This window comes from Mus caroli, unplaced genomic scaffold (assembly GCF_978045245.1).
Source record: "Mus caroli unplaced genomic scaffold, Mus_caroli_1 scaffold_6, whole genome shotgun sequence".
In the NCBI taxonomy this organism is placed as follows: domain Eukaryota; kingdom Metazoa; phylum Chordata; class Mammalia; order Rodentia; family Muridae; genus Mus; species Mus caroli.
The window spans coordinates 43,400,282-43,414,694 of NW_028227261.1; the positions used below are offsets into that span (position 1 = coordinate 43,400,282).

The 14,413-nt window shown below is 35.3% G+C and overlaps 1 protein-coding gene across 1 annotated transcript in view; it reads right to left on the bottom strand.

The window, feature by feature from the left end:
- Positions 1-13,049, bottom strand: part of LOC110293057 (selection and upkeep of intraepithelial T-cells protein 2) — a 33,610-nt gene extending 20,561 nt beyond the window's left edge. The window contains 3 exon segments of the mRNA XM_021160823.2: positions 3,627-3,908; positions 5,248-5,595; positions 12,980-13,049. Coding sequence (XP_021016482.2) covers positions 3,627-3,908; positions 5,248-5,595; positions 12,980-13,046 — 697 coding nt within the window. The 5' untranslated portion in view covers positions 13,047-13,049.
- Between the last annotated feature and the right edge of the window lie 1,364 nt (positions 13,050-14,413).

Genomic DNA, 14,413 nt, shown 5'->3' on the forward strand with positions numbered 1-14,413 from the left:
CACCATGATGAAGTAGGCTTTTTCCCAGGGATGCAGGGATGGATCAATATGCAGAAATCCCTCAATGTAATCTACTATATAAACTCAAAGAAAAAACTAAATGGTCATCTTATTAGATGCTGAAGAAGCCTCTGAAAAAATACAACAGCCCTTAATATTAAAAATGTTGGAGAGATCATGAATTCAATGTTTATATCTAAACATAATAAAAAACAATATACAACAAACCAATAGCTAACATCAAACTAAATGGAGGGAAACTTGAAGCAATCCTACTGAAATCAAGGGCATAGCAAGGCTGCCTACTTACCCCTTACCTATTCAATACAGTACTCAAAGTTCTAGCCAGAGCAAGTAGGCAAAAAAATTGGATCAAAGGGATACAAATTAGAAGAAGGAAGTGAAGATATCACTATTTGTAGTTGATATGAGAGTATACCTAAGTGACACACATACACACACACACACACACACACACACATACACACAAAAAATTCCATGAGAGAACTCCTACAAATGATAAACAACTTCAACAAAGTGGGTGGACATAAAAATAACTCAAACAAATCAGTACCACTTGAGAGGCACAGGCAGGCAGATTTCTGAGTTCAAGGCCAGCCTGGTCTACAGAGTGAGTTCCAGGACAGCCAGGGCTACACAGAGAAACCCTGTCTCGAAAACAAACAAACAAACAAATAAACAAAATACAAAAAAGGAAACAAACAAACAAACTAGGTAAACAACACCCTTCACAATAGTAACAAATAACATATTATATTTTGATGTAACTTTAACCAAGTAAGTGAAAGATCTGTATTATAAGAACTTCACATCTCTGAAGAAAGATATTGAACAGGATTTCAGAAGATGGAAAGATCTCCCACGCTCATGGATCAGCAGGATTAACATAGTAAAAATGACCATCTTACCAAAAGGAGTCTATAGATTCAATGCAATCCCCATCAAAATTCCAACTCAATTCTTCACAGATATAGAAAGAGCAATTCTCAAATTTACATGGAATAAGAAAAATCCCAGGGTAGCAAAAAAAACATTCTCAATAAAAAAAAAAACAAAAAAAAAAAACCCAAAAAACAAAAACAAACAAACAAAAAAAAACTTTTGAAGGACATCTCCATTCCTGACCTCACGGTATACTACAGAGCAGTAGTGACAGAACCTGCAAGGTATTGGTATAGAGATAGGCAGGTAGAACAATGGAATAGAATTGAAGACCCAGAAATGAACCCACATACTATGGTTACTTGATCTTTAACAAAAAAGCTAAAACCATTCAGTGGGGGAAAAATGGACAGCATTTTCAACAAATGGTGCTGGTTCAAGTGGAAGTCAGCATGTAGAAAAACGCAAATTGACACATCATTATCTCCTTGTACAAAGCCCAAGTCCAAATGGGTCAAGGACCTTAACATAAAACGAAATATGCTGAATCTAATAGAAGAGAACGTAGGAAAGAGTATCGAACACATTGGTACAGGGGAAAATTTCCTGAACAGAAGACCAATGGCTCATGTTCTAAGATCAACAAGTGACAAATGGGACCTCATAAAATTGAAAAGCTGCTGTCAGGCAAGGGCACTGTAAATAGGACAAAATGACAACCCACAGATTGGGAAAAGATATTTACCAATTCTATTTCAGGTAGAGGGCTAATATCCAAAATATATGAAGAACTCAAGGATTGTCTATATAATATTAAGGCCTAAATTGTCACTTGGAGAACATCTTTAGACTTGTTCTCTCAGAATAATCAGAATGAAGTTAAATTTTTATTTCTAGTTTTATCATCAGGTTTTATACCTAATTTTCTTTTGGGATATGTTTTTTATTTACCTGATAAAACTGTCATCTTGGAGGCTTACTGTTGAATAAGCTCACCCTTTCTCATTTTTGTTTGTTTGCTTTTTAATTCTGGTTTTCTGGTTTAATTCAGCTGTTCTACCTTAAAAACACTCCTCTCCACTCTGATTGATTGAAAATGGCTTATCTAAGTTTCTCACTGAATTGCTTTGCTTCAAGAAACTCCCTCTGAATCCCATGAACTCAATTGCACTGATTGCAGATACTTAATGATATTGAATGGAACTGCATGAACTCAATAGAACTGACTCGGTTCCTATGTGCTGCCCTTTAAGTTATCACTCTTTAATGTTTTTTTCTTGTGAGAGTTGGGAATATGCTATCTCTGACTCACGCTCTAAAATCTTTCTCTGATGTATCACTTTGTTCTCCTCTGAATTAGCAGTCTCTTTCAAACATGACTAATTCTTTCTACAAACTAATGTTTCCTCCATTGTTTGGGATTATGCTAAGTGCATGTCTATATTCTAGCTAGAGAGATTAAAGTTATGTGATTTCTGTCTGATCATATATTATCTAGAAGGTCTTTCGATGTGAACTCTTGCTAGAGCAGCCATATTGCTGGATTAAAAATCCTTTACAATATGTGACTAAATCTAAGTCATTGGTACCATTCCAGCATCTAGAAACTGGACTCACACATCTGTCTGAGGACTAAAAACAAGATTCTGGATATATACTAAAGTTAGGCTTAGCATTATCTCTGTATATGTGAATATGTTAAAAGTGGAAGTCAAGTATGGCTTTAATGATTTTGTTATAAAAACCTGAAAAAATAAAATTCTAACACAAAGCATAAACATTATGCTAGCTTGGGATTAACTACAACCTATTTCTTGATATGCTTATTTTATGATAATAATTAGACTTTTGGATTACTTTTGAGCTTTCCGATGAGAATCAGAGGAGGAGAATTATAACTTGATCATTCCTTAGAATTCTAGTGATACTTAAAGTCATGAGCTAAAAGGAAGTCAGAAGAGAGTGACAACTTGAAAGTTTTGCCTTGCAGGGTGGTGGCACACGCCTTTAATCCTAGCACTTGCGAGGCAGAGGCAGGCAGATTTCTGAGTTCAAGGCCAGCCTGGTCTACAAAGTGAGTTCCAGGAGCCAGGGCTATACAGACTTAAAGTTTTGTCTTGTAACGTTTCAAGTCTATGTACCAGTTAGTTTTATTGACTGGACACAAACAAGAGTTATCTAGGAAAAAGAAACCTGAACTAAGAAGTTGCCTTCATCAGATTGGCCTTTGGCCCTATATGGGGAGCATTTTCTTGACTGATGATTTTGTGGTAGGGCCCATGCCATTGGGAGTATGTGGTGCCATTCTTGGGCAGGTGATTTTGGGTTATTTCAGAAAACAAGCTGAGAAACACATGGAGAAGAAGCCAGTGAGCACTGTTCCTCTGAGCTTTCTACTTGACTTTCTACCTCCAAGTTTCTACTTTGAGATCCTGCTTTAGCTTTTCTTGGTGATGAACTATGATGTAGCATTCTAATCCAAATAGACTCTTCTCCCACACATTTTTTTCATCATTGTGTTTTATCAAAATGACAGAAATGCAAATTATAATAGCCAAGGATATAGAATGGAAAAATAAATAGACCAAAGAAATTAAGAGACAACAGACTAAATGGTGAGTAAGGTCTAGAGAAAGGAAGTCTTTAGAAACCAAGTCAAGGAAGAAGCTAATAACAAGTATATGTGACAATCACTGTTACTGAAGAACTGACAAACATTTTACCTGATAGGACAATACTTATGCTTTCTTCTTGGTGAGTTAGAAGGTTTTGAAGATAGCAAGTGACACTCCTGTGGGAGCTGGCTTCAATAAGAAGGGTCATTGTCATGTTGAACAATTTGTTTTCATCCTGTGAATGGGCCTTTGATGTAGCTGGAATGATATTTCCCTTGTTGTCTCTCCATTCCATATGAGGCTGTGGGAACCAACCTCCTGAATGACACTCCAACATCACACCTTTGATATTAGGGGGCTGCATGAGAATGTACATGTCCGAGCTTGTGGCTGATTGGAAAGCAAAGAGGATACCAATATTGTTAAGTATAAGTATAAGAAGAAACTACAGAACCTTCAAAGCTCTTCTCAGGTTTAATCATAGTTTCAAAAGATGAACAAATGGTCAAAAGTCTACAGGACCCTGGTTGCAATAAGAAACTCACAAAAATATTGTGAGCCAGGCAGAAATTTTATAATACTCTCTTGCTCAAACCCTCTCTACCCCATCTCTTTATTCATCACTGTAACTAACTACTTTTTATCTAAGGTAAGTAGATAATAATTATGAAGTTAATTGTCAATATTTTCATAAAATATGTATCGTGTTAAAAGATAATATATTAATAGTATAAAAAGTACAAATTAATTTAGAGAGAAATGATCATTTAGAGAAACCTTTCAGGATCATAATAGAACTTCAGTAATATATAGGCAAAGAAATAGTGTATGGAGATTTCAAATAGCATTTTTAAATCTACTTATTAAAATGTCTTTGAAATAACAAAAACATTTTATTTATATCTGAGCCATTATAGTAGGTGTTTACACCATAAGACTGCTAGAGATGGCTATAAGCTATATTGATTGTCTTGGCTTTAGACTATAGAGTTGAGTATCACATGACATCTAGAATGATTCATTTCTGGGTCTAGAGTCGTATACATATGTACACACATTTATGGAATTTATCAGCTTCTTTTAAACTCTCTACTTTCCCTATCCTTATTTTTATTTAGAATAGTTCAGAGTAAATAAAGTAGTATAAAAGCCACACAGTTCTCTATACTTCACATAGAGAATTATATCGGTGTATAGTGATTGTAATTAAAATCCTTTGAAAATATTTAGGAAAATTAATTTGGCACTAAGTACTCAGATTTGGAGATAAATGGAAATAAGAATTACATAAAATAATGTTTTATTACTTTAATTAAAATTTTTTCATATGTTGAATTTGATTACTTTCCCTCCACACCTCCTACCATATCATCTTGACCTCTCTACACAACCAGATTTATAGTAAGAAGAATATTTAAAATTTTAGTTCATTAGGAAAATTACTAAAGTGTTGTCAGAATTACTTGAAAAGATAATAAAAAACCTTAAATTTAGAAATATAAACATTATATGTAAATGAAACAGGAAACTATTTATTGATAAAACCAATTTCTGCACTTTAATAATTTTCACCTTTGCTCTTTCACAGCATTCAATTTAGAAAATAAATTCACAGAATTAAGCTTGCTAATTGACCTGTTAAATAAGTGTTAAACACTAAGACTTGTCCAATCAGTTAACCCTAGATAGGCTTTGGATACACAGAAATCTGAGAGGGATCCATGCCTACCTGTGGCCTTGACCTCTGTGATATGCTCTTCATAGAACTCTCCAACTTTGAAGACACAGTGGTATGTCCCATCATCATCAGCTGTCAGTTTAAAGATCCTGAGGGTCACCTTCCCCTTTCCAATGTCATCTTTCAGGAGTTCAGTCCGCTCCACATACTTGGAGATAGTTTCTCCATGCAGGTCTTTACCATTCCTGTACAGGTACACAGGCTCTGTATAGCGATTTCGAAACCAACGAATCTCCATATGCTGTGCTTGTTGTGGCGGAGACAACTGACAGCTCAGTTCAACATTTCCACCCAATGGTGCCAAGACTGGCCTCTGTAAGCCAGTCACTGTGAATTTTTCTGTGAAGGATTGCAATAGTCAAATGACAAGAGTGTGAATTAGTAAACATGTTCACATTGTTTATTAAAATCATCATTTATGTCAATTTTTCTTCTCTCCTCTCTCTCAGATGTCTACATATACTTCACTTAAATCACTTTTTTTTAAATTCTGAAGGTATTTTAGTTAATAATTAATTAACTGATACAGAAGCATAAAGTATTACTAGAAATGGTGAGAGAAAATTTTAAGGAACAATTGCAGGTGCTGAGACACTTCAAGACAAGATGGATTCAAGCTAAATCAAGGCAATGAGCAAGCAAGACAGAGTCAGGAAAAATGTCACTATGAGTAGGCAATGTCATGTAGTGGGGGCTTTGGATGAATAGAGGCTTTAGAGACAGTAGAGGATCAACAACCATGGATCTTATGATACATGTACAATGTTTGTAGATGAGAGTGTAGTAGGTACTGCTGCCCATTTGTGTTAAATCTCCACTGTTTATGTGATACAGAGGAGTGGGCAGTTACTATGCAGGCCCAGCATCTTCCCAGAGTGGGTGAGTGACAAAAACCAGGAGTGACTGGGGTTGAATTAACAGCAGAAGTCAGTGGTACCTGTACATGAGTGAGGCTTGTGAGAACCTGCTCAGCAGGCAGGCCCTTGCTTCTCATGGCATATAGAGGTATAGCCCCAGTAGCCAGACAGAGGATGTGGCTCTGCAGTACATAGGAAGTTGAGACCTTGAAGTCCAGAGAACATGCAAGCTGAGCTAGTATTGTATACTTATGGGTTAATACCCCAAAAATAAGAGTTTAGAAAAACTCAGGTATAGACAGAAATATTAATTTTTGAAAGTAAGAAAGTGAAGTCTCTGAAGGAAGGATAGAGTTAGAAATTAAAAGAAAATATTTTGTTTTAAAATGGAGAACTAAATGGCAGAGGGAATTTGAAGCTTATTTAGTTTTGTTTTGAATATTAACATGGAATTAGTTAGAACAACATAATCAATTAACCTGGACACTTAGGGCTCTCAGAGACTGAACCACCAACAAAATCCATATATGACTGGATCTAGGCCTCCCCAAACATATGTAACAGATGTGCAGCTTAGTCTTTGTGATGGTTTATATATGCTTGGTGCAGGGAGTAGCACTTTTAGAGGGATTAGCCTTGCTGAAATAGGTGTATCACTGTGGGCATAGACATTAACATGCCTGCCCTATCTCTCTAGAAGCCAGTTTTCTAGTGGCCTTCAGATGAACTCTCAGCAGGCCCTGCACCATGCCTGTCTGGGCACTACCAAGCTCCTGCCTAGATGATAATGGACTGAACCTCTGAATCTCTCAGCCAGCCCCAATTAAATGTTGTCCTTATAAGATATGCCTTGTTTATAGTATCTGTACACAGCAATAAAATGCTAAACCGTCTTCATGTGGATCTTGCACAACTGGAGAGAAAGCTATTCCAAAAGCTTTTGTCTATATGGGGATATGTTATTCTAGCTGGGATGCCTTGTTTGGCCTCGTGGGAGAAGAAGCACCTAGCTTCACAGAGACTTGATGTCCTATGGTGGGAGGATAGGGAGGTCAGGTCTCTTAGGTGGTAATTTACTCCTGTTGTATAGCTAAATTGATTTCATGATGTCAAACTAATTCCTAAACATTAAAGTTTGTTCCCTAAATAAATTCATTAATCAGTGTTTCTAAAATACCTCTTTAAGTTCATGGAATTTTGTAGACAAAGGGATAGAAATAAATGTAAGAACTAGAAGACAAAGAAAAGGGTGCTAAAATAGTATCTGTGCATAACCTAGTCTTGCAATAATGAATACAGAGCAGCTAAGTTTGCCTATTCTGTATCAATATAAGACTGCACCAGTCATTGGCTGGTCATAGATACAGAAGGGATTCAGGTAGCCCTTCCCACTAACCCCTCTTGAATTGTTGACTATTAAAAGATTCATGGAATGGAGGAGTTATTATAGACAGATGTGTATCCACTAATGAGTTCTTCAAGCTCTGGTGAATAGTTTTATACTTAATGTCATGGAGATGACCCTGATTAAACTCAGTAGTAAGCTAACAAAATAAGAAAACCAAACCATACCAGACGAAGCCAAACCAAATGAACGAAACAAACAGACAGACAAAAAAAAAAAAAAAAAACATGAACATGGGAAAGGGACCTGCAATAAGAGCAGAAATTGCCAAGGGTATACGAAATTCAAGAGAAAATTGGGGATGCTAACCAGAATGAGTTATAAACATGCATCAGAAAAAGACATTTAATGAATGAAAAAGCCAGGGAGAAATGACTATCAATGAAAAGAAAATAATTATTTAGGGCTGAGTGGTGGAGGGTAGAGATTTTATGAAAGATGTTCAGGCTTACTCATTAATATAAAAGTCAGATGTTAAAAAAATGTTGAAAGTTAAACCTTAAAGATAAGGGGAAAGATTTTTTTTCAGTCATAAACTCCCTTATTAACCCTGGAAACCCACTTCCCAGGAAATCAAGGGCCTTTAATCTTCCAATTCTGACATTTAGTGCCAATCCTCCAGGATCACCTTAATCACTGTAGCAGACCGCTTGTTGGGGCTTCCCTTTCTTCCCTTCCCCTATCCCTAGTGGGGATCTCCTATATGCAGATCTCCTATAGCCTACTCTGTCACCCCATCCTTTGGTCTCAACTTCCAGTTTCTATAGGCATTCTCTGAAAATAAACTGGAGATGATAACAGGAAATCAGGTAGTCAATGTTTAGTCTCCCTCCTGTCTTCCAATTACAAAGTCCCCAGCTTACTCAATTCCCCATAGAAGACGACTTGTTACAAAAATAGGTTCTAATCAGATCTTGGCAACATGTCCAGATTTTCTCCCTCCTTTTGATACATTCACCATCCTACTCCTAAGTGTCAGGTCCAAATATATAAAAACACTTTTTACTCAGGACCCCCAGTGACCATACATGGAAAGATCTCAGAAACATTCCTAACACCAAACTCACAACTACCACAATTTTGTAAAAACCAGAGAGGCAGCAAAAAAAATGGAATTGGACATAGATGTACTCAAAAAAGACAAACCATATATCAGTACCTAGAATTACAATCGTCCTATTCAGATGCCTACATACCAGCATAAAAACATTATCAGTAAGACTCAAGACAATATGTTTCCACTAGAGCCCAGCAACCCTACTATATATAATGTTAGAAAAGCAGTATATCTGAAGCACAAGAAACAACTTCAAAATAGCTATTATTAATATGTTTAAGTTCTTTAGAGAGGAAATAAAGAAATCTTTTAATGAAATCTATGAAAATACAAAAACTGGAAATGAAGAAAATAGTCCAACCATAAAATATTGAAAAACCTAAACTGAGAGGAAAACAGAAGTGAAAAATTAGGAACTCAAACAAGAGCTTTAGAGATAAGACTTGCCAGCAGGATATAAGAGATAGCCAATTTTAGACATTGAAGAGAAGATAGAATAGAGGTAATCTTTGTTCAAATAAAGTATGGAATCTAATAACATTCAGGAAATAATCCAAGAAAATTTAAATATTATGATAAAAGGAAATTCTATGAATTATAGGAACAGAGAAAGGGGCATAAACCTAGGTGAATACCACAGAAAGTAATTTCAACAAAATCATGGAAGAAAATTCCTTTGAGCTAAAGAGAGGTCTATCATGTACAAGAAGCATACAGAACACCAAATAGACTGGACCAGAAACGAAATTCCCCACAGCATATAATAATCAAAGCACAAATAGATAGAGCAAAGACACAAATAGAAAGGGAAGAAGTTAAAGTACACTTGGGTAGATGATATGATAGTATACATAAGTGACCCTAAAAATTCAACTAAGAAATCCCTACATCTGGTAAACACATTCAGCAAAATGGCTGGATAAAGCATTAACTAACAAAAATTATCAGCCCCTGCATATGCAAATAACAAATGAACTGAGATAGAAATCAGGACATCTTCCCTAGTAGCCTCAAATAATAATATCAATAATATTAATAATAATAATCTTGTCAATGATATGAAAGACTTGTATGATAAAAGTTTTAATATACTAAAGTAAGACACTGAAGAATATAACAGAAGATGGAAATAACTTCTTTCCTCATGGGTTAGTAGGATTAACATAGTAAAAAACAGTTACTCTACCAAAAAGAATCCAAATATTCAATGAAATACCCAACAAAATTCCAAAACACTTCTCCACAGATCCTGAAAGGATAATTTTTATGTACATGTGGTAAAACAAAAATTCAGGATAACTCTAAAATGTTTGGATCATCGAAGAACTGCTGGAGATATCACCACTCTACATCTCAAATTAGAGTATGAAGCTATAATAACAAAACCAGCATACAGACAAAATTATTATTGTAATAAAATTGAAGACCCAGATATAATTAATTCATACACCTATGGACACCTGTTTTGTTTTTGTTTTTGTATTTTGTTTTTGTTGGTTTATTTGTGTTTTTTGATAAAGAAACCAAAATACACATAGAAAAAAAAACAACATCTTTAAAACAATATTATTCAAACTGGATGGTTGCATGTGGACAAATGCAAATAAATCTATATTTATCAACAACCATAACTGGATCAAGGACCTGAACATAAGTGCAGATACACTGAGTCTGATAGAGGAGAAAGTGAGGAATATTCTTGAACTCATTAGAGCAGGAAAAGACTTTTGGAACATAACATCATTAGCATAGGTTAAAAGGACAACAAATAATAAATGGACCTTATGAAAACGAAAATGTTCTGCACATAAAAAGACATTAACATTTGGAGAACTATTTTTAAATTTTACATATTTAGTAGAAGATTAATATCTAAAATATATAAAAATTCAAAAATCTAGAATCAACAAAACAAATAGGCAAATCAGTCTGGCGGTTCCTCAGAAAATTGGACATAGTACTACCGGAGGATCCCACAATACCTCTCCTGGGCATATATCCAGAAGATGTCCCAACTGGTAAGAAGGACACATGCTCTACTATGTTCATAGCAGCCTTATTTATAATAGCCAGAAGCTAGAAAGAACCCAGATGCCCCTCAACAGAGGAATGGATACAGAAAATGTGGTACATTTACATAATAGAGTACTACTCAACTATTAAAAAGAATAAATTTATGAAATTCCTAGGCAAATGGATGGAACTGGAGGGCATCATCCTGAGTGAGGTAACTCAATAACAAAAGAACTCACATGACATGTACTCACTGATAAGTGGATATTAGTCCAGAAACTTAGAAACAAGATATAAGATACAATTTGTGAAACACATGAAACTCAAGAAGAACAAAGACCAAAGTGGAAAACTTTGCCCCTTCTTAGAATTGGGAACAAAACACCCATGAAAGGAGTTACAGAAACAAAGTTTGGAGCTGAGACGAAAGGATGGACCATCAAGAAACTGCCATATCCGGGGATCCATCCCATAACCAGCCTCCAAACACTGACACCATTGCATACACTAGCAAGATTTTGCTGAAAGAACCCTGATATAACTGTCTCTTATGAGGCTATTCCAGAGCCTAGCAAACACAGACGTGGATGCTCAGTCAGCGATTGGATGGATCACAGGGCCCCCAATGGAGGATCTAGAGAAAGTACCCAAGGAGCTAAAGGGATCTGCAATGTTATAGGTGGAACAACAATATGAACTAACCAATAACCCCTGGAGCTCGAGTCTCTAGCTGCATATGTATCAGAAGATGGCCTAGTTGGCCATCAGTGGAAATAGAGGCCCATTGGTCTTGCAAACTTTATATGCCTCAGTACAGGGGAATGCCAGGGCCAAGAAGTGGGAGTGGGTGGATGGGGGAGTGGGTGGGGAGGGTATGGGGGACTTTTGGGATAGCACTGGACATGTAAATGAAGAAAATACCTAATTAAAAAATCAGCTATAGAACTAAACAGAGAATTCTTAGATGACTGTATTATACTTGAAGAAATGTTCAACACACTTCACCCTGAGTGAAATGCAAATCAAAGTCATATTTATAGTTCATCTCACATTCATTAATTACACCTGACAATATGAGAAATGATAGGTTATTCTCAAGAGAATGTGAAGTAAAAGGTGTAAATATTCATTGCTGTTATGAGTGCAAACTTGTTCAGCCACTAAAGAAATAGGTGTGGTGGTTTCTTAGGAAGCTCAGAGTAGGTCTACTTCAAGATAATGCTTTATCCTAATTCAGAGATACCTGCACAATTATGCCAACTGATCTTCCATTTATAATATTCAAAAATTATAAATGGCCCAGATTTTTTTCAATGGATGAATGGAATTGTTGTACAATGGTATGCTGGAATATTATTACCCAGATATATAACAATATGAAATCATGAAATTCACAGGTAAATGTGTGAAGTGAGGAAAAAATCATTCTGAGTGATGTATCTCAGATCCAGAATGACAAGTATGTATTAACAATTATGCAAATGTTAACTTTTAAGTCCTCAGTAAGAAAGTTACAATCCATATAACCACAAAGATTAGGTATAGGGTAAGAATTTAGTGACCACGATAGATCTTCTAAAAAAGGAATATAATATATGTAGCTATGGGTGGAAAATGGAGAACCAAAAGTGGAAAGGGGGTGAAGAGGGCCAAGACAGGAAATGCAGGTAGGGATAGATCATTTCAGGGTCATATGGAAACATAATGTGGAAAAAGATTACTGAATTGCTTCAATAGAAATCCAAATGAAATCACAATGTAATGGGGAAGTCAAAGGCACAAATGGACATCTATCATCACCAATGAAACTTCTAGTATGACAAATTAGTCTAATAAGAGTAGAATGCAAGTAAATGTGAGATTTTAACATTAGACAATCATGTATTGGTAGAATAATCTGCATATTTTACATCATTTGGTGTTTAAATCGTTTCTTTTAAACATCTCCAAGAATCTATGTTTATCTGTGTTTGACATAAAATGTCCCTACAAAGTCAAATTCTCATTCTCTTATCCTGTTTTGTCTTCCCTTATTTTCCCCCTACTGCATTCTTAACTCTAGAGTCTAGTATGTATCTGCAACCTGTAGAAATCATCAGTGTAAAATGCTATGCAATTCCTGTATTTAGTGTGAATGTTGGTCCACAAGGGAAGTATTTGAACTCTTTAATTGTACTTTCTTCCTGAAAGTTGAATCAAATCCAAGGAAAGGGTTCATGCTGATTAGACTTTTTTTTCTCTAAGCTGGGTACTCTTGTGACTGACTTCACTTCATTGCTACATCCAAACTTTAGGAACAATGGTTTAAATACTCCATCATTTGTAACATATTTTGATTTTCCTGAGGTAGTTGACATTGCTAAGGCTCAAGAGCAAGTGAAAGATTCATACCTGAACTCTGTGTTACCATCTGGAGGAAGTGTAAGACAACACACAGAAGTACTCCTGTAGCTCCCATTACACCTGTGATGAGACACAAGTTAACGGTCAGTAAAAACATGAGAAAAAGTTGCAGAAATCAAATTCCTCCATACTATTCTACTGGCTTCCAAGTAGAGTTACTGTTAGGTCACAATCTAGGACAATGAATAACTTCATTACATTCATTTATTCCTTGATATATATCATCCTTTAATTTTCATTTACTAAAAGTGATGGTCATAGTTTTAGGAATGTTCCATGTAATGACTGGATTCCTCTAGATATGTTATTCCCCATTAGAGGATCTCATCCTTCCAGGCATGATGTCTTCTGGGCTGTCCAACTTTATCAGGTCACCTCTCTAGATAAGGTTATGGAACTGCCAAAGGGATCAAAGTCTCAAAGGCCCTGTTGTGTAAGTATATGTCACACTTAGCTATATTTAAATACATGAAAAAAGTATGAAACAGATTTACCCTTACAATTATTAATCATATGACTTTTTAAACAGATACATGTTTTTCTTTTCTTTTACTCATTGTTCTGAATTTTATTATTATGCAGAACTTGTAAGTAGAGACATATTTTTGTGACCTTTTGTTTGGGAAAAACTTAAGGTGAAAAATTGTCATAATCAAATATGAAGACCTTTTATCCATTATTGAATATTTTGGCCTTTTATCTATTATACTCTTTATTTTAGGAAATATAAAAATGTTTATGGTACATCCTTCTTGAATTTTGAGAAAATAAATTGAAAAGTTTTCATATATATCATATATGTCTTACAATCTTTTTATTAATTATTTCACTTTTGTCTGTTTTACCTGCATATTTGTATATCAGTGGTTCTGAACCTTCTTAATATTGTGACTCTTCAATAAAGTTTCTAATATTGAGTTGACCCTCAAACTCAAAATTATTTTTGTTTGCACTTCATAACTGTAATTTTACTACTCTTATGAATTATAATGTAGATATCTATGACTTCCAATTGTCTTAGGTACCCTTCGTGAAAAATTGGGTCTACCTCTAGACCACTGGATAAGAACATCTGATGTGCATATGAGTTTCACCCATGAAAGTCAGAAGAAATTGTGAGATCTTCTGGAACTGAAATTAAAGATGGTTATGAACCACCATATGGGTGCCAGAACAGAACCTGGATCCTCTCCAAGGACAATACATACTCTTAACTACTAAGTCATTTCTCCATAACTCTTTCTTTTGCATTTTACTAGTATATATTAATTATAATTAGTGGGTACCATTGTGATATTTTCATACTTCTATATATTTTGTATTCACCTTCATTGCTATAGTAAAGTTTTGTTCATAAGAAAATGACTGATTGTCACTACATCACTGAAAAACATCTCTTCCCCATCCAGTAATTCTTAGCTT